This window comes from Chenopodium quinoa, unplaced genomic scaffold (genome assembly GCF_001683475.1).
Source record: "Chenopodium quinoa cultivar QQ74 unplaced genomic scaffold, ASM168347v1, whole genome shotgun sequence".
In the NCBI taxonomy this organism is placed as follows: domain Eukaryota; kingdom Viridiplantae; phylum Streptophyta; class Magnoliopsida; order Caryophyllales; family Amaranthaceae; genus Chenopodium; species Chenopodium quinoa.
In genome coordinates, this window is record NW_018744080.1 from 1,624,604 (window position 1) to 1,646,264 (window position 21,661).

The window sequence follows — 21,661 nt, forward strand, 5'->3', positions numbered from 1 at the left end:
TCCCCGTCAACAAACAAGAGCTTCGGTGTCATGGTAAATTTTGAAGTCATGGTAATTGGTAAAGGTGGGCTTTTGGCGGGTTTTGAGGTGGGGTTTGGGGTGTTAATTTGATGTTGTTGTTGCTGTTATAAGTGAGGTGGTGAAGACGACAGCGGCCAAGAAGGTGGATTTAAGGGGTTTTTTGGGGTTGGGGTGGGGAGGAGGAATGCCGGTCTAAGTGGGTGAGGTGTTCGAAGGAAGAAGGTGAGGTCACGTGGTGGTTATGGAGTATTGGTGGATACGGAGGAGGTGGTGGTCAACGGGTCATGTGGCTGCCATGGAAGAGGGAGGTGGGAGCTAGGAGGAGAGGGATTAAAAAAGTCAAAATAAAAATTAAAAAAGTAACCTGGTAAACAAGTAGTAGGTAAACGGGATTGTTTTAAGTAGAAGGGGAGCAAAGGTGGGATTATTTCCAGATTATTCAAAAGTGGGATTGTTTTGAGAAGAAGTGTCAAAGGTGAGATTATTCTTTTCAATTTTCCTTATAATAATACATGTGTATTTCATAAGTTAATCGAACAAAACATAGGAAACTAATTAATGGGAAAATATGATTTTCTATATGTCAACCAAACACAATTTTAGTATCTTATTCCTAAGCAATAAAATCTCCCATGTATTGTAACTTTCTACAGGCATTTAATTCCATATGCAACCAAAATCATATTCACTTCAACTTAATTTTAGCTCAGTGTAATTCAGTTCAACTTCAATCAATTCAGTTCATTTCCAATCAGTTCAGTTCAGTAAATGTGAACATGTCCTAAAGAGGCCTTACAATATAAGGAGGCTAAAACATTTTTATGGAACTTTTTTTTTTTTTTTTTTAGGAAGAGCATAAGCAATTTTTTTTAAAAAAAAAAAAAAAAAATCAAAATCATCCGTATAAATGCAAAGAAAAAGACGGGTCACATCAACTTTCAATCATAAACTGATATCCTGGATTGCTCCGTAACCGTTACCCCGACCCCCTTTTTCTTTCTCATCCCCACTTTCTCTCTCCTCTCCCTTTACGTTCCTTTCACACTACCCCTTTATCTTTCTCTCTCCTCTCCTTCTTCTCTTTCCCCTTTCTCTCTCCTCCTCCATTTTCACCACCTTCATTTCTTCTTTCCTACTATAAATGTCACCCCCATTTCAACGGCTACATTTTCCTGCATTTCAAACCTCATAATTCATCAATGGAGAATAACACCAGTTACCCATTTGGGGAAGAGTTTCAGAAGCTCATTATTGCGCCGGAAAATGGAAATTCCTTCACTGCCCTTCTTGGGTTACCCCCTAATCAAGCTATGGAGCTTCTCACCGACGATTCTTCTGCCGCCGCCGCCGGTGCCGGTGCCAGCGGCGGCGGTGGTGGGGATGTGGTGAAACGACATCGTATTAGTGCGTTTAATCATTCTCTCTCCTCTTTGCCTGCTTTGCCGTCGAATCGAGCTCTCATTGAGCGAGCTGCGAAGTATTCTGTGTTTGCAAATGAGGATTCTTCTTCGCCGGAGTTGAAGGTGAAATCTGAGCCGTTGGATGATGCTGGGTCAAACCCTAATTCGGGTTCTGATCCGACGGCTGGGAGTGAGAGTGACAAGGAGAAGCCATTAAAGCGAAAGGAGAGAGAAAAGAAGGTTGGATTTTAATTTACAAATTAGGGTTTTAGATAACTGAATTTGTTGTAATTTTGGTTCAATTGATTTGGGAATTTTGTATTTTAGGGTAAGGGATCGAGTAAGAAGAACAAAGCGACGTCGGAAGATGATGAGAAGCTTCCGTATGTTCATGTTCGAGCACGGCGAGGTCAAGCTACTGATAGCCATAGTTTAGCTGAACGAGTAATTAACTAATTAATTAATTCTTTTATGCATTTTAATTTTAATTAAGCAATTTAATTACTTCGTGATTAGATTTGATGTTAATCATGTAATTATTGTTTTCTGTGATTTTTTTTGCAGGCTAGGAGAGAGAAAATCAATGCTCGGATGAAGTTGTTGCAGGAGTTGGTCCCGGGATGCAACAAGGTATGGTGGTGTTGTATTTTTTATTACTTCCATTTCATATCATTTGTAATGATTAGACATTTCTACTCACACCGATATGTATTTGTAATGATTAGACATTTCTACTCACACTGATATGTCAACACTGTTCGATCAGTGTGAGAGTCGCTAATTTTGATGGTCGAGTCAATTAAGCGTTGTACGGTTTAATTAATTAGTTTACGTTTCGATTTGATAGTGATTTTGTAAAGTTGATTAAGGCATAATGATTATAATTATGATTATGATTGTGATTAAGACTAACTCCAATTAAATATTTAATTATATGTTTAAGGTTTTGTTATGCTTTTTGAGATGATTAACCGTTCTAGTCATTATCACCTTTTTAAAAAAAGATGTGAGTTGCTTTTTGGGCAAGGAAAGAGTCTTCTTTGGTAGTGTTGTGAATTTCTTTCTTTTCCTTTCAACTTTCACTTTGCCATTTGCAGAGGTTTGTTATGTGTCTCTTTACAGGACAAGCATATCATTGTCTTTTTCACTCTTGGTAGTACTCGAATATGTTTTTCCAATTTTACTTTTTTTTTCACAATTTGGTAGAGCCGTGGAGTTTTCAACAACCTTAATGCTTATTTCAACTAGCTAGGATATTACCTTAATTAAGGATTTATATAAATTAATGGGAAAATTAAGAAATTAAGTGAGACTAGACTTGGATCATGCTTTGATCTATTTTAAGAGTTGTTTTTAAATTTTGTGCTCATATTTTGACATAATTTTATAAATTTCCTTTGTAAATAATTACTACTTCTTTTGGATTTTAAAAACATTTTACGGTTGCCAATGCACATCTTATAACATTAATATCTGAAATAATATTTTATTCGTGTAAAAATTAAGAAGTTGATATTTTGGAAATATACATCAATATATGAGATAAACCTAACAATATCCTACACGATTATTTTTTCCAAGTATAAATCATAAAAGACGATAAAAGGAGTGTGTCTGGATCGCATAAAATTTCAGATGTTGTGATTGATAAAGAGTGAAGTATTATAAAATTACTTATCATCCTTCCAATTTCATTAACATTTTCTTTTTTTAATAATGTTGACCTCAAAATGAAAATATGACACGGCGTACTTGATTTGGATCAATATATCTAATGAGTATTAATATCCTGAAAAATGATTGGCTCTTTCACTCTTGACCACTACAGGCTAATCAAGATATGATCTCAAAGTTGGGGTACCCTTTCATTCATTTGAGTGGACAGATTGTGCCTCTTAAGAATTTTGCACTGCTTACCAATTACTCTATATGTTTTTGTGATGGTTATATGTCTTTGTCAAGGAGAGACTGAGAAAGAGGGAAGAAAGGAGATATAGAGGGAGAGGGGGGGGGGTAGAGGGCTTTCTGAATATTTCGTTTTAACATGTTAGGTGCTCCTGAAGTTATGAGGACAATTTAGAGGACAGCTCTGGCTATAATTCTCTGCTGAATGCCCAAGTTGAATAGAACACATCTATGATGGTAGGGTTGTCCTGGTGCTATATTAAATTGAAGAAAATCAGTGGGTTCAAATTAATTTTGTCTACACCCAGACTGGCAGAAATAGACAGTAGAGCTCTTCTGTTTTCTGGGACCATCAGTGCTGATTATTTACAGACTTCCATTTTTTTATAGAAATAAATTTAATAATTTGTATATTAAGGTTCAAACAAGTAACAACATTGAAAAATCTTTGGATAGGGGTGACGCTGAATTTTCTCTGATGATATGATCTAGGCATGATAGGTTCATTGGATTGATTGTCAATGTGCTTGTCTGTATACCACATAATTTGTTGCTTTATACCAAAGACTGAATCGCTGTGGTAGAAGTGGTGGCTTATTATTTTCAGTTTATAAGTTTTTAGTCATTTGGTTGCTATGCAGATTTCAGGTACTGCATTGGTGTTGGATGAGATAATCAATCATGTGCAGTACTTGCAACGCCAAGTAGAGGTACTTATCTTTGACTGTACCGTTTCATCTTCTTATTCTATGAGGAACTACCGTAACAAATTTGTACTAGAACAAAGGAAGATCTTGCGGATTGGTCCTGTAATCTGCCAAAAGGGTTATTAAGATCCCCTCCTCTTATTTTCCTTTTTAAAATCTTAAATGTGCTGAATCGAAACTATGAAAGTTGATCAAGGACTTGGATTCTCATCATCCAATCTTAAATCAACCATCCATATGCCTCCTAAATCAACCGTCAGTGTGAACCAGGAATATATGAGGAGCAACCCTAATTAATTCTAGGAATAATCAATAGCCACAACGAATTACTTTATTGCTTTGTTTTGTTTGACCTAACATAAAAATGTCTAATATTTCCCGTGTTGTTGCAGTATCTGTCAATGAGGCTTGCAGCAGTTAATCCAAGAATAGATTTCAATCTTGACAGCCTAATTTCAGGAGTGAGTGACTCTCTTGTTTGAAATTCTTATCATCCTAATAAGTTTGCAATGGATCACAATACAAATTACTTCTGGAGTTATGATTTAGAAAATTGTTTTGGAGAGAGATTTGACCATTGCTCCAAAGCAATGAATCAGATGATGGATTGCTTGACCCTGTGTTCAAATCCCTACCATCCATAGAATACTTGAAAAATGTCCTCTATCAGTACGTTATTATTTCATGATATCAATTTTAAGGAATATCATCCAGAATACTTGAAATACTTCTCTCTGGGATTTTATTTAAGATGGGAGGACAATTTTTCCATACCGATTGTCTTTATATTCAGGCCCGCTTTTGCTTTGTGTCTTCCAACTGGTAATGTAATACAAGTAAACAATAACCTTGGTTAAGCATTATTGACATTCAGAAATAGATTGAAATATCTGTGTACCAGACTAACATGCCTTAAAAAGTCATTGACAGGGGCTCTTTTCTTTATTTTGTAATCTTTTTAGCAGCTTAAATAATATTCAAAACTCAAACAATGTATTAATTGTATGCTGAACTCTGAAAGAATCAACAAGAATGACCTTGAGGATTCTGTTTTCTGGATTTTACATTGTAGTATGCGGCTTTTGGATATTGGTTCCAATGGGTGCAGGCGTACAGCATTTGGCCTGATTCTGTTGTGCCATGATTTCTCATGTGCCCTTAAATATCTGCAGACTGAATCTGTGATGGACTGCAATTTACCGAACATGACTATGCCACTAATGTGGCCAGAAATTCATGTCAATGGAGACAGACAGCAATTTCAACAGCAATGGCACCCTCTTGAGGCTCTAAGTCAGCCAGTTTGGGTCAAGGAAGAAAATCACCCTAATTTAGTTGCATCCGAGAACTCACTCATGACCTATGACTCACCTGCAAATTCAGGTAAATTGCTTCAGAATCGTTAAGATAATTTGCAGTTGCTGTGTTAATTCACATATGATATTAGCTTCCGGACAATAGTTACGCAAAAATAATGTCACACACTCCAGTTATGCTGTGCCTATGAGACTATGAGTACCTATATCCTGTATAGTTCTGAAGTCTACTTAGATTTGTGTCAAGTACATGTACTTTTAATACCCTGTTAGAGACTCACTTTGTCATATAAATTCTTTGAAGGACACTGTTTACTGCTAAAAATTAAAAGACAAATAATTGTATGTAATTGGTAGGATCTTTCTGAACATTTACCTATATTTCTTGTTGAACATTAAGAAATTATAATTTTTCTATGCTCTTGTCATGGTGTTTTCTGCAAGTGATCTTTGTCTTAGACCCATGCCATTTTTCTTTGAATATTGACCCACTGCACAGAAAACTCAGCTAGGCTTAGCAATGCAGAAGGGTGTGACACATTTAATAGTCTGGATACAGAAAGGTTCCACCTGACTCGTCATTGTTTGTCTGATGCAGCATCTTTGCACTCAAGCCAGCTGAAAATGGAAATGTGAAGGCAATAACGAAGCATATGTTTGTAGCCAATCTGTGTATATATAGCAGAAAATATGATTATATATTAAAAGTTTAGCTGGGAAGTAGAAGAGTTTAGGCATCAAAAATTCAGGTTGGGGTTTCCATGTCTTCATCATTATTCAAGAATGGACTGGAAACCCTTGGAGTAGATCTATCTCACTAGTTGTTCTATCGATTTCACCATAGTCTACATATATTTATATACAACATGATGAACGATTCAGTCCTAAGTCTCACGCGAGATGGCTGATTGATTCTGCTGTCAAAGGGGCATCTAAATGCAGTTGGTTGTCTGAAGATGAACCTGGTTTGCTTCAGATGAATGGAGTTGATCATCTGAATCTAAACTGGGTTTGGTTCAGATGAATGCATTTTCTCTTGTGAATAAAGCCAGTTGTAATGCATCAACCTTTTTTGCAAAATTTGTGTATTCGTGAACAGGAATGGAAAAACAAGGTGAAAGATACAGAGTATCAATTTATTGTGTTTAGTTCAGTATCCTATATCTGATCGTTATTTACTTCAGTGCTAACTCTGTCTGGAATCAGTGCCCTGTGCTACTGCTCACATTGTCAGACTCTGATAACTAACTTAAACATAATTGTACAAGGATATTTCAGCTGATAATCTTTATCAGGGCCTTTAGGGTGTAAGCATGACCTGAGCCGAAAGCTATTTTGTTCTGTCGTCTAGGCAAATCTGAAATCATTTACCAAGTATTAATCAAGCTGATATTTATGTAGTATTTACTAGCATTTCTTATGAATGAGCTTTGTGCTTTTGACCTTCGAAAATCTCGTAATGAAGCATAACTTTCAAAATTTAATAATCAAGTCTAGCATTATATATATATATATATATATATATATATATATATATATATATATATATATATAGGAGGCTCTCGTGAGAATTTTTCTTATGTGAGAACACTCTTTGTGTTCTAAATTTTTACTCGTATGTTCTAAATTTTAAATCTAATGTTCTAAACTTTTCCTTAGGTGTTCTAAATTAAATCAAATGTTCTAATTTAGTACTCACATGTTCTAAACCATAAATTAGTTAAGTTTGATGTCATAAATTTTAAATAACTTGTTCCAAAATTTTAACTTATATGTTCTAAATTTTAAAACATGTGTTCTAAGATTTCTAATTATATTTTCCCGATTTTAAAGCGTATGTTCTATTTTTTTACACGTATGTTCTAAATTCTTTACTCACCCTTTCTATATTCTATATCAATTTGTTCTAAATTTTTATTCACATGTTCATAATCTTAAATCAGATGTTCTAAATTTTACTTATATATTTAAAATTTCATAAAGCAGGTTTTATAAATTTTTAATCACTTGTTCTAATTCTTAAATCAGATGTTCTAAGCATATTACTCACACAACACAGATGTTCTAAATTATTACTCATATGTTCAGAATTTTAATTTGAGTCACATGTTTTAAATTTTAACTCGCATGTTCTAAATTTTTACTCACGTGTTCTAAATTATAGATCAGTTCTCATATAAGTATGAATTCTCACATATGGACCTATTCTCATCGGATCCCTCCCCTATATATATATATATATATATATATTTTTTTTTTTTTTAAAAACCACCTTAATGTTTATTACTCCGTCTCCGTATACGAGCTTAGAATTTTAGAAATTTATTTGTAATCAAGCTTGTACATGATAACAAAACAAATAAAGGAGCAGTTCATATGTTGGTCTGTCTATTTTAAGATAAGTATTAGAAATATGATTAGATTAGATATTGTTTTAGGATAACATATATAGATAAACTAAGTTTTATTTTAATCTTATCATATATACTAACATTAACCCTAATCAAAGTAAAATTCTTGATGAACATAACTGTAAAAGTGATTTAAAAGTTTCTAGCTTTTATTCATGCTTCGTTGAGGTAACAATATCAGTTCACCACACATGGCATTCAAAGTACCTTTCTTCATCCTCATAATTCTATGTATTACAACCAGTTTCTGTCATGGCGGAGAAACCAGCTCTTATACTAGATCAACGGATGCCTCGGCCGACATGCCTGCCGAGGCTTTCCCTTCCCCGAAAGGCTCCAATGCCCCGGAGCAAGTCCATATCACGCAGGGGGACTGAGGAGGCCGAGGTGTGATCATCTCGTGGGTGACGCCTAACGAACGCCATCCTAATAGTGTTAGGTACTGGAAAGCTTATGATCCTAGTGATGTTTACACAGCACATTCTCAGATCTTTACCTATCGTTACTACAACTATAGTTCTGGTTATATTCATCATGCTACCATCAAGAAAATAGAGGTTCAAATACTATTTAATTTTATCAACTTTGAATGGTATTTGTTTAATACATGTGAGTGAGAACATAAACATTATTTTGGTGGTTTTTTGCAGTTCAATACCAAGTATTTCTATGAACTTGGGAGAGGTGACGCAATTCGCCAATTTTCGTTTACCACTCCTCCAAGACCTGGACCTGATGTCCCTTACACATTCGGTATCATAGGTTGGAATCAGCTCGTTCTGATTATTATATTACAATGTGGATGTCAACTAACTTAGTTGGTTAATTTAAGTTTCAGTGGTAGAATAAACTTAATGATAAGTTTATTTGTTGAATGTGTAGGTGATTTGGGACAAACATATGCATCAAATTCAACACTAGGACATTACATGGCAAATCCGAAAGGTGAAGCAGTGTTATTTGTGGGAGATCTATCCTATGCTGATAATTATCCTTTTCATGACCAAAGAAAATGGGATATTTGGGGTCGTTTTGTGGAGAAAAGTACTGCTTACCAACCTTGGATTTGGACTGCTGGAAATCATGAACTTGATTTTGCTCCTGAAATTGTAAGTCCCATAATTTATTGGATTTTATTTCACTTACAAACTTTTATTTTTTTTAGTTGACGCGTTTTGACTTTGATATATACTGTTTTGACTCTTAAAGATTTAAGAAACTAGTCAACTAAATAGAAAGCTAAAGGTAATATTTGAATATGGGTGAAATTGTGAATTAATATCAAATAATTGTTTTTCAGGGTGAATATCTGCCGTTTAAGCCATTTTTGCATCGTTATCATGTCCCTTACAAACAAAGTGGAAGCACATCTCCTCTTTGGTACTCTATCAAGAGAGGACCAGCTTATATCATTGTCCTTTCTTCTTACTCCGCTTTTAGTAAGTAAACATAAACCATACACAATTTAACCATTAATATGCACAAATTGTCGCGATTAATTTATCAACTTCAATTCTAATTGATTATTGAATTCCCGTGTTTAATGTAGCCAAGTATTCGCCGCAATACCAATGGTTTGAAGCAGAGCTTAAGAAAGTGGATAGGCATGAGACTCCATGGTTGATTCTTATGATGCATGCTCCATTGTATAATTCAGACAATTACCATTACATGGAAGGAGAAAGTATGAGAGTCATATTCGAACCTTGGATTGATCAATACAAAGTTGACCTTGTTTTAGCTGGTCATGTTCATGCATATGAGCGTTCGGTTAGTACTATTATTACTTCCTTTGTTTTAAAGTCGTTTCATTTTGTTAACAGACCAACTCAACCAAAAACTTAACCTCATGGTTGAGGTCTAAAATTTTGTTTATACTCTATCAGCCCCTCTACATAAGAGTCTGTTGAGCTTGAAGTGTGGATGCAGTATTGGCCCACCTCATAACCAACGCTCAATATTCCACTTAAAGGTAGGAGTGGATGGGATTTAAACCCGTGATCTCTTTGTCACGTTGGTTTCGATACCATTTTTACAGATTAACTTAACCAAAAGCTTAAACTCATGGTTGAGGTCTAGGATTTTGTATTATACTCTATCATTAATATCATTAATCTTGTGTTTATGCTCTAAATGTTGTTATTAGGAGCGAATATCAAATATACGCTACAACATTACAAATGGACTACGTACTCCCATCAAAGATAAATCAGCACCTGTTTACGTGACTATTGGTGATGGTGGAAACATAGAAGGACTTGCTAACAAGTAAGATTTCCATTCTTTTCTATTACACCTCGTGTCCAGACTTAATAGTCACGTTGATAATGTTGTGACAATTCATTCCGAATGATAGATGGGACTAGATTATGATTTATTACAACCTTACAATGTTTCCATTTTGTTCTTTGATGCAGTTTCACTAATCCACAACCTTTCTACTCTGCTTATCGAGAAGCAAGTTTTGGGCATGCAATTTTGGAGATTAAAAACCGAACTCATGCTTATTATACTTGGCACCGTAACCAAGATGATGAAGCAGTGGCTTCTGATTCTACATGGTTCTTCAATAGATTTTGGTATCCAATGGATGAAAGTAATTGAGTTCATTCAATCTTTGATTTGCTAGTTTTGGTGGTACTTTGACAACCCTTATATATATTAGCTATATTGGTTAGATTTTGATTGTTTGAACTTGATTCTTTTCTTATAGTAGTTGTATATTCTTTTATTATAGTAGTAGTATGTTATGTTGATGATGTAATATACATTTTGGTGCATATTTAAACTTAGATATTATTGACAACTTATACGATACTCCTTTCGTCTTTAAAAGTTTACTACCTTTTGTTATTTAACTTTTTATACCAAAACAAACTTTGTCCTGTCGATCTTAGAGATATTCATGCACATGTATGTACTATGTACGTAGTATTTCTTTTTGCTCACAAAGGTCGCTTTTCTTGTTGGGGGGTGAGCTTCCTCGAGGGACATTGGCTTGGATGACCCCAAATCCAAAACAATAAACCCTTGATGTTACTCACGTCCAAATATGTTCGACTTTAGGTAAAGGATCAAATGTTAGCTCGTCCAATTGAATGTCCAAGCTCTCTTGATTGTTAAAGACTATAATCGTAGCATTTCTCATTTTCTTTCTATTATTCACCGATGGACAATCTCTTAGGTTATCTCCAACTATGTTATCAGTCTGTCTCTACATTGATATCATTTATGTGCCTAGCCACCCAATAGGTTAAGTTAGGAATTAGGATTTCTATTTTACATAAGCGCTAAATTGGCTCCCTAATTTATAGTTAGATGATCCTGATTTGCAGGTGTCTAATCATCAATTCGATATGTATTTCTTTGAATGTAATTTGACATTTTCGAGCGAGTTTAGGCTATGCTTAGTTCACCTGGCCTTATTTTACCTTATTACTTATATCAAATCATATGAGAATATAAAAGTTTAGAGTATACTTTATCGTTATATGTACAAAAATTTTATGGCTAAATACCTTTAATTCCATAGTGAAATTTTTTATTGAAATTATATATTTGGTAATACAAACTAGTACAAGTCTAATTAAAACCTCTTTTGATATACTTTTCCTTATGGATTAGCGTACAAGGTCAAAGTTTGTCAAATCAAGCAATAAAAAAAAAAAAAAAAGAAGAGAGAGAGTTCATATTAGGTCTGAATATATATGTTCAAATTAGATAAGCAAAAAAAGGTGAACTATACACAGTCTTTGTTTCGGGGGTTTTTGTCCCTTGGGAGAGTTACAACACTGAGACTGGATTCAGCAAAGGGCGCCTGTACCTGCAAAGCGGACCGCCGGATGGTCGGTGGTCCGCCTCCGAAGATTAAGTTAGTAAGTATTCGGAGTAAAACATGCGGAAATAAAGTTATCTGCTCGGATTCCAAGCTCAGGTAAGGTGCTGTCTGTTTCTGGAAAACGACAGCTCTGTAGTAAATGTGAAAGTGACGTATTGTCTCGTATTGCGTGTATTCCTATCATAAATGTAGGAACTGTCCCTATTTATAGGGTCTTTTTGAAAAGTGTGCCCTCCCTAGGATCTGGTGACCTAGGGATTAGGTTACGCCGTAAAACGGCGCCTCAAGGTTTGGGCTCTTGAAGGCCGCCATTCCAGAAGCAATGTCTGAGTGACACATGTCACTGAGCCCAAAAGGCTTTTGGGCATCTCTTAGGGTGACACGTGTCGCCCTCTTAATGGTCCATGCTGGATCACCAATCATCCCAGAACGGAGGAATACCAGCCTACCACGTGTCACCATCTCAAAGGTCCAGGTGGCACCTCTACCAATGACACGTGGCGGCTTTTGATTGACATGTGGCGGCTTCTGATTGGGCCATTTGGTTGGGTATAAAAATACCCAAATCATTTGCCCCTCACAGGGGTCACGTGCATTGCACATGACACCTGTGACAGGTGTCATCATCCGACTGGCCGGATTTTCAAATTACATTTTGGGGGGAAAAATTAGGGTTTACCCTTTCTATAAATAGAAGGGTTTGACCCCCCTTTTGTTTTCACAATTTTGCTAATCTTGGAGAATCTCTGGACTTTTGACTTTCAAAGACTCTTAAAGACTTAAACTTATCAAGCATCCGACGCTCGGCTTTCTGTCCGTCTGTTTCAGCAAACCAGGCGTCTCATAATACCTTCTTCTAAGGTAACCACCTTCTCTCCTCTTTTACTTATTTTTTTTTCTTGCATTTTTTCTTTAACAAATGGTTTCCCAAACGCACACGGCACGACCTAGGTTAGCGATCAGCCGGTCACCAGGGACGGCTGAATCTAGAACTCAGAGTGCCGAATGCTCGTTCGAGAACTTTCCTTTAAGTGCATCTCCAAATCCGACAGTGTCTGTGCATCTGCAGGACATGATGGCCAGAACAAAGCAGACAACGAGGAGATATAGGGCAGCTAGGTTCCTTTTACCATTCGGACAGTGAGACTGTCAACTCTGATGGCTCCATTAGGGTGCCTGCTAGTGAAATTTCTGAGAACCCCCCAAACCCTTCTTCAGACCTTCCCCAAACTCCAACTTATTACTCTTCCCCTTCTTCAAGCGGCACCCCAGTGATACTATACTGCGGGAAGCCAACAATCAATACCAGGCCGAGCCTTCAGAACAGGCGTCGGAGGAGAGTCTAGGGGAGGACCCTGCTGGCCCCAGCCGGCAGTCCCCTAGCTCTGGGGAGAGCTCTGATGACGATTCGGCCTCGTCATCTTCTGAAAATGCCTCCGTTACTTCAGAGGAGGCCAGAGCAAAGATAAGCACTGCAAGGGAATCCTCGTCAGTGGAAAAGGGGGAAGGCTGGGCGGATCCGAGTGCTTCTAGGCGCTTGGAACGCGCCCCCTACTATCACCATGTCCCGTAAAGCAAGCGGACTTCTATGACATCCGGTCTTGCCAATTTCAAGCGCAAGACCGTAATGGGTCATGGCTTTTCCTTGTCCGTTCCCAACAAGGATGATACGATTGAAGGAGTTGTGTCTTCGATAAGTGCAATTACTAGATATATCAAGGATCACTATTATGGAGATAATAAGTTCGTTCTCTTGGGGCGTCATCATCTGTTGCTAGACTATGAGAGATGATCTTTGGGCTAGTCAAATGGTCCAAAGCCCGCTAGAATGGATCCTATGAGGTCACACACAAGGGTATTGGGTTAAGCAAGTTAGAGGCCCATTAATGGTCCTCATGAGCAATTAACTAATCATGAAATGGATTGGGCTAGCATAGTTAGATTGGAAATAAGTTTTGGGCTTTTGACATGGGCTCTTATTTAGAGATGAGATCTATAAATAAGATCCATGCCTAGGCTTGCAATTAAGTAGTCATAATTCACACACAGTGAATTTTGACATCAAGGCAACCAATCCCAAAACCCTTATTCCCTCTCTAATTCAAAACCCTTGGTGGCGCGTGTGGTGGTTCGTGGTGGTTTATGGTGGTTTGTTGCTCGCACTTCTCCATAGAAGGTCAATTGAAGGGTTCAATTGCAACTAACTAGCATTAGTGGAGGTCTTAATCTGTGCCCGTGGACCAAGTAGAGGAATCACGCTTGAGGTTCTTTATCTCCCATTGTTCTTGCTCGATCGCACGTGGAATCACGCTTCAAAGGTACGATTATATATTCTTTATGTGTTATGCATTAGATCTTGGGATTAGGTACTGTATAAATATGATTCATGTTTATTTCCGCTGCGTAGTACCTATAATTCCCTACAGTGGTATCAGTTAGCCTATTGCATTTACGCATATTGATTATAATTCTTTGATAGTCCACAATTTTAATTCAATTAAGAGGGAGATTAATTTAATTATGGTTCAATTATTATTTTAATGTGATTAAACTTTTGGAATCTATTAAATGTGATTTAATTATGCTCAAATAGCCATGAAGATGACCGTTTTTAGCCCTAATATGTTCGAAAATTTCGAACTCCCTAACCCTAAATTTCGAATTTTTCGAAAATCCTAGCCCTAAAATATGATTTTTGTGCTTTATTTTGATTTAATTCGGTTTATTTTATGATTTATAATTTTAATCGGATTGATTTATGCATAAAAATGTTTTATGTATGATGATCAATTTAATTTTAAAAGTTAAAATTAAATTGGGATTAATTTTATGATGAACCCTAATTTTAAGATTGAATGTTGATTTAATTTTAATTTTTGGACTGATTTGATTTAATTTTAATAAAAGTTATTTTAATTAAATTGAAAACAAAAAAAAAAGGTTTTGAGGCCGGCAGCCGCGGCTGGGTGGCGCAGCCACGGCGGCTGCCGACCTGGTGGTAGTCCAAGAGGGAGGGAGGGAGGGAGGGCGGCGGTCCAAGGTGGCTGTGGGCAGCAGCGTGCAAGCGTTGCACGGCTACTGCCACGCTGCTGCCCTTGCGGTAGTGGCTGTTGTTGGCAGCCAGCCACCGTGGCTAGCTTCGGCTGGCCAACCACGGTGGCCGGTGTGGTGGTACACGATTTAAAAAAAAAATTAAATTATTATTATTATTTTATTTTTAAAATATTTCAAGATAAATATGATTTATTTTGGATGAGATAAAATATTTTGAAAATATGATCTTTTAATTTTAAAAGATAAAATTGGTTTTACTTGGATAAAATCTTTTATTTTAGGATAAAATCAAATATTCAAATGTTGTTATATTTGATATTATCCATATTTAAAGTTGTTAAATTGGTAATTATCCATAATTAAAGTGGTTAATTTTGGATAAGATTTGTTAGGATATTCTGAGCATATTCCAAAAGGATAATAATTGATTTAAATAATGTGATTATCCCATAATTAATATTGGATATAATTGATTTAAAATTTTGTGATTGGCTAGTAATTAGGATAGAATTTCCTAACTTTGTTAGGATAATCTTTGAGGATAAATATGATTTATCTTTTAAGATTAAAATAAGATTTGATTCTATCTCATGACTAATTTAGAATATATGATATTTTATTGATGGTCATGAATAATATATGATATTATCTAATTGCATTAATTAAAATATGAGATATTTTGGTGCCATGTTTCCTTAATTATGAACATTCGATGTTGTAGTTTAGGAAAGCATGATGAGTGATTTATTATGTGGCACTTTATAATATATGATATTATTTACTACTATATAATGACTAGTATGGCCCAGTAGATTGCTAAATACGATCTGCGCATCGTGATGTATTTTTGTAATCTTAGTACGATCTACGTACCGATAAAGTATTTTTGTAATTTTATTTCATTTTATTTAAGTAGTAGATAGAATAGAGTAAAATTTCAGGTTGTAGTTAATCCAAGAAGCCCATGAAGTGAATGCCCAAAGGAGCAAGGTGGATGAGATCCATGAAGGTTCAAGTGGGAGCTTTTTGCTTTATTAGTTTCTTAGGATTAGGGGCCATGCTATGTCTTGTTTATGCATTTAGTTTATTATGCATGTTAGATTTTATTGATGTTTTGTGATGATGCGCTAGAGTTCACTATTTAATCACAACATAATAAATCTAGGTCCCAGTAATATTGAGGTTGCTTTTCCAATCAAAAACCCGATGAAACATTCGATATTTATGATGGGTCATGCCAAAGCAGGGTGTCATATTATATCTTAGGGGAGTGGGGGTAAAACAAATTTTACACTTTTGATTGGTTATACTCAACAAGGTTACCTAAAGAGTTTAGAACCTTGAAGCTGGGGGTAATAATTAAACATGTGATGGTTAATTATTCAACCAAGAATTACAAAGAGTTGTAATCAGTAAAGAGTTTACTCACCTTGAAAATGTAATGGTTGATGGTAGGGCCAAAGTCCGGTCAATCATTGCACAAATAAAGGATCTTGGATTCATTTTATTCAATAGGGATCAATTAAAATTGAATAAATGATTCCTAGATCCTTTATTTGTGCAATGATTGACCGGACTTTGGCCCTACCATCAACCATTACATTTTCAAGGTGAGTAAACTCTTTACTGATTACAACTCTTTGTAATTCTTGGTTGAATAATTAACCATCACATGTTTAATTATTACCCTCAGCTTCAAGGTTCTAAACTCTTTAGGTAACCTTGTTGAGTATAACCAATCAAAAGTGTAAAATTTGTTTTAAAGTTACTAGTTTTAAAACCGTTTATGGTACTTTAAAATTTTTATTAAACATGATTGAATTTTGCGTTTACTTTTAAGTAACATGTCGTTCTAATTTTATTATATATAATCTCCTCGATTGAAAATAACGTTGAGAAACGTTCTCAAAAGGTTAAAAGATAATCCATAAAACTATATTCCAATTTTGCTAAGATGGTTCTAAAAGGCAAGTTTTAAAAATCCATGTCAAATGTCTAAGGTTGGTTTTATTCAAAATGTTTGAGTAAAATGCCAACACATCTTCATTTTGAAAAGCGTTTCAAGGGATATAATGAGATGGGAGGTAAAAACCCTCTAAAAGACAAGTATAAAAGTCTAATAACATCTCTTATCTTCAATATAATTGAATATAAGAAAGTGATTGGAAATCTCTATGATCAAAAGTTGATCAATTGACGCTATTCTTCATCCACTTTATATAAGAGTTAAATAGTTGATTAAACTCTAATATGAATGATGCTTGAATAGACTTAGAAAAATCATGAAATGTGCTTAAAGTAGTTAAGCAAAGCATCATTTTGAACCTAAGAGAAGTGTTCTAAGTGGCTCAAATGGGAAAGGTTTAGGAGTATATGAGGATTGCATTAAGAAGTTATAGGCCAAGAAATGCAAACAAGTTGCTACTTCTCAAACCTAGAACTACTTACATGCTAAAAGTTGTTATGAATAACAAATTTTTCAAATTAAATGGACCAATTCCAATTGATTAGAAACTACCTCATATAGTTGGAAGGTAAAAGAATGGAAATGTTCCAATTTAAGAAGTATATTATAGAAATTGATTTAGCACATTGCTACTTCTTGGACATATGATGTCTTGTTTATTTCTCTCTCATTGAGAATGAGGTTGAACTAAATGAAGAAGTATGGCTAAAGGAGAAATAAATCTACAAGTTTAGAAGCAAATGTTGCTACTTCACAAGTAGAGTCTACGAGTCTGGAAGCAAAAGTTGCAACTTTACAAGTAGAACCTATATTTCGCCTTACCTTGTTATTGGCTAGAATTAAATAAATGTTATTCATTCTTGCCATCATCAAAACAACATTCAATGTTAGTACTGACTAAGCGTCGAAGATTCAAAAACGTGGAATAAATGTTATTCTATGCTTCATTGAGTCATAATGTGTTTTGAGTTGCTAAATAGGTTCAAAGTTCTATATGATAGAAATAATTGAACCATTTCTATAAATGAATTGTCTCTAAAATGTCAAATAATTCGAACAAAAATGAACGTTGCATGCGAAAGATCCAAAGGGTTGGACTTTCAATATCATTAGATTATGAATCCATTGATATATGTAATTATCATTCTAATTTGAAATTTTGACAAAATCACCATTTAGAGAAATGATGATGTGAACTCAAGGTCGAATACATATTGATGTAAGAAAACCAAAGGTTCAAAGACTAGAGACGCACAATAAAACTTCATTTGTGATATGATCACACGTGCTTAGTTGAATCATAAGAGTGAAAATTTTGAAAAGTTCAAAATGTTCAGTATGAAGTTCAGTATCAACTTGACAAGATAATTATTACATTACAATATGATTGTAATTGTGAAAATTTAAGTCAAGACATATACTTGGCAACTCATTCAAAGTATTGCGATATGATCGTAATAATGAGAATTTAAGCCAATACCTTGATGAACATCCAAGAGTTGTGAAATCGTTTTACGACAAACTCCGAAAGAAAACCTTGTGAAGTGTTTATGAAGGGAGCTATCAATCTATATAAGATATATTTTGATAATGGATGTAAATTACCTATCTTCCAACCATTGTTCAAGGGATATACTTTTAAGACAAGCTACAAAACTAAACAAACTACATAAGTCAAATCAAATTGTAGCAAAGACTTCATATATGATATGGATAAGAAAAGTTCTTATTTAGTCTTTCTACAAAGCAAGGAATAAATATTGTATTAAATCGTTTAATGCACGATCAATTCCTATACAGAGCACATGGTACTACTACACAAATCATACTTAGTACAAAATGTTTGTTGCTCAAGTATGTGCCCTTATGGAAATTTTTCCAAAAGGTCAAGTGGGAGTAGTATAAATCTCAAAAGAGTTCGAGAAAAGCAACAAACAAACATGGTTCAAACCATGGTTTGTTTACCCTATGCTAAAAGTGCCTCCTCAAAAGGCAAGTGGGAGTATAAGAATCTCGAAAAGTTTGAGATCCTTGAAAGAGTTCAAGAAAAGTGATTTGAAAATCTTGAAGAAATTTGAGAAGTAATCGAATCAAAGCAACAATATGAGCATGATTCACCTCATGTTACAAATGACAACGCGTGGTCTCATTAAGTGTAATGGGAATAATAACCATGTGTCGAAGGTAGTACATTCCAAGTGCACATCCTCAATTGTCGTTTCTCATTGAAACTAAACAAAGTTGTTGTATAAGTTTCAATTGTTGCATCAAAACCCACAATGATGACTAGCATATGTAAAACTTAGCCAAAGAAATATGATTTCATATTGATTAAGAGTTCTAAAATATTCATTTTGGAACATGATGATTATGCAAATAAGAAAGATGATTTGACAAGTAATGACTCCAAGTGGTTTAAAAACCAGGAAATCTGAAATAGATTCTAAATCTGTAAGCAAGTGTATGACACTTGAATAATTTGCCTAATTGGGTGACACCCATTATAAGCAAAACAGACAAGAAAGAAAAATGTTTTCTAACTAAAGCAAAGACTTATTAAAGGATTCAATTAATTCATAGTATGACTATGACTACGATGAAAACTTTATATTAGTCATGTTGCAAAGATCTATTAAAGATATTTTAGCGATTAGTACCTTATAAGATATGGTAGATGGACTTCAAAACACTTTATTGAAATTGTTCATGAAAGAAGATTTGTATATGATACAATCAAAAGTTTGAAGATCCAATAATCCTAGGGATGCATAGCATCATAGAGTTAGTGTTCTTAATTTTGTGAGTAAATCAAATCGTTTGTTGTTCTCGTAAAATGAAGAAAAGGTCTTGTGTGTACAAGATGTTTAGTGGAGCTATGAAGTCTTCTTGGTCTAGTAAAAAGAGAAATTATTCATTTCTTGAAGGGTCAAGTGATGGCTAATGCATTTTGTATGGAAATCTTGAAGAAGAAGATGAGTACATTTGGGATTCAAAATCTATAGAGATAGGTTTTGATTGATGTTTGAGTTTGGTTAAGAAGCTTATATTGATAAGATTCTTATAAGGTTCAACATTATAGTGAAAGGAGTTTCAATCCCGTGTAACATGACACATTGCTTAATGATTCAATACTTTGAGAAAGATTGATGAAATTAAGGTGTTGAGTGATGATCCTCATGCAATTTTCAAAGGATGCATCATGTATGTCATGGACTATACTCGTCTATTTGTTTCACATGTTTTTAGAACAAGTGATAATAGGTTATAATCGAAATCCAATGTGATGTTGGAATACAAATTAGAAATTTCTAATTTCCTTGCGAAAGGACGAAGGAAAATTCTTAGTGTATGGAGATGAAAATGATTATAAGATTTAGAAATTGCAAAATTCATGTTTATGAGAATGTCTCATGAACTCTACTTAGTAAACCCATTCCATTTCCAAAGCATGGGAAACATGCTGATGAAACTGGATTAAGGCAAATAATGTAATTAGAAGTTGTATTTGTTTTTGGAGAAAAACAAGTTACATATGTAATACATTCATTTTCAGAATTATGTTTATCAATTGAAACAAAGTTTCAATCTTATTTAATCGTGGTTTCAAGATTAAATAAAATGTCCAAAATAATTATGAATTGATGGGCTCATCAGGTTGATGACCTAGTGAATGGAACCCCACAGGTGAACTAAATTCATATATTATTTAAGTTCCTAGTTCGAAATCATTAAAGTGGACATAAATGATTTCAATTAATGGACTAGCATGTAAGATTGATTGGATAGCGCAGTTTCATGGGCTATAGGAGCGTAGTGAAGCTCGGTCAATCACATGGATATACATGAATGATGCATGATCGAACTATAGACCTACTTTGAAGTTCAAGTATAGAGCTTCCGGATATATTAGTGGATTCCTTTGACATGAGTGGAACATTGATTTCATTCAATGGATGTTATGGCTGTGGTACACTCAAACGTCTGCCCGTAATTGGAGATTATAAAGGGTGTTCCCCGGTTATTTCAGAAGTTGAGTGGGAGCTTTGGTTGCCACAAGATTGGATAGAGTCTACCTATTTAATTAGGAATGTGTCTTGGCCCCTTGAAGAGGGAGAATTCAGAAAATGCATGGCCGTGCTCAAATGGATTACATAGTAACCATTTGTTTTGTAATTCTCACTCAGTTTTCAAGAAAAGATTTGTAGACTAATATGATCACGACATGAGATGCAATCATATTATCAAATCGACACACATTGACTTAAGGAATTTGAATATTGCGCACTTGTCTCAGACAAGTGGGAGATTGAAGGAGTTGTGTCTTCGATAAGTGCAATTACTAGATATATCAAGGATCACTATTATGGAGATAATAAGTTCGTTCTCTTGGGGCGTCATCATCTGTTGCTAGACTATGAGAGATGATCTTTGGGCTAGTCAAATGGTCCAAAGCCCGCTAGAATGGATCCTATGAGGTCACACACAAGGGTATTGGGTTAAGCAAGTTAGAGGCCCATTAATGGGCCTCATGAGCAATTAACTAATCATGAAATGGATTGGGCTAGCATAGTTAGATTGGAAATAAGCTTTGGGCTTTTGACATGGGCTCTTATTTAGAGATGAGATCTATAAATAAGATCCATGCCTAGGGTTGCAATTAAGTAGTCATAATTCACACACATTGAATTTTGACATCAAGGCAACCAATCCCAAAACCCTTATTCCCTCTCTAATTCACGGCTCCCTCTCCTTCCCCTTTGGACTCACGGCCGGTCACCCTTGGTGGCGTGTGTGGTGGTTCGTGGTGGTTTATGGTGGTTCGTTGCTCGCACTTCTCCATAGAAGGTCAATTGAAGGGTTCAATTGCAACTAACTAGCATTAGTGGAGGTCTTAATCTGTGCCCGTGGACCAAGTAGAGGAATCACGCTTGAGGTTCTTTATCTCCCATTTTTCTTGCTCGATCGCACGTGGAATCACGCTTCAAAGGTACGATTATATGTTCTTTATGTGTTATGCATTAGATCTTGGGATTAGGTACTGTA

The 21,661-nt window shown here is 35.2% G+C and overlaps 1 protein-coding gene and 1 pseudogene across 2 annotated transcripts; both read left to right on the top strand.

The window, feature by feature from the left end:
* Positions 1-931: 931 nt before the first annotated feature.
* On the top strand, positions 932-6,532 carry LOC110691434 (transcription factor bHLH48-like). 2 transcript variants are annotated; one of them, XM_021868361.1, is made up of 7 exons: positions 944-1,661; positions 1,749-1,865; positions 1,986-2,051; positions 3,968-4,036; positions 4,426-4,494; positions 5,206-5,416; positions 5,948-6,532. In XM_021868361.1, the coding sequence occupies exons 1-7, from the start codon at positions 1,221-1,223 to the stop codon at positions 5,983-5,985; spliced, it is 1,011 nt and encodes a 336-aa protein (XP_021724053.1). In that variant the 5' UTR covers positions 944-1,220; the 3' UTR covers positions 5,986-6,532. The 2 variants fall into 2 exon arrangements, with proteins under 2 accessions (XP_021724054.1, XP_021724053.1); XM_021868362.1 differs by lacking the exon at positions 5,948-6,532 and having other exon boundaries at positions 932-1,661; positions 5,106-5,223.
* Positions 6,533-7,863: 1,331 nt separating this feature from the next.
* On the top strand, positions 7,864-10,533 carry LOC110691435 (annotated as a pseudogene).
* Positions 10,534-21,661: the final 11,128 nt, after the last annotated feature.

What these genes read in the sequence shown, in the direction of transcription:
- LOC110691434 (XM_021868361.1), top strand. Translation starts at nt 1,221, where the DNA reads ATGGAGAATAACACCAGTTACCCATTTGGGGAAGAGTTTCAGAAGCTC. An exon ending in GCCATAGTTTAGCTGAACGA is followed by an intron (nt 1,866 to 1,985) that starts GTAATTAACTAA and finishes TTTTTTTTGCAG; the next exon opens with GCTAGGAGAGAGAAAATCAA. An exon ending in TGGTCCCGGGATGCAACAAG is followed by an intron (nt 2,052 to 3,967) that starts GTATGGTGGTGT and finishes GTTGCTATGCAG; the next exon opens with ATTTCAGGTACTGCATTGGT.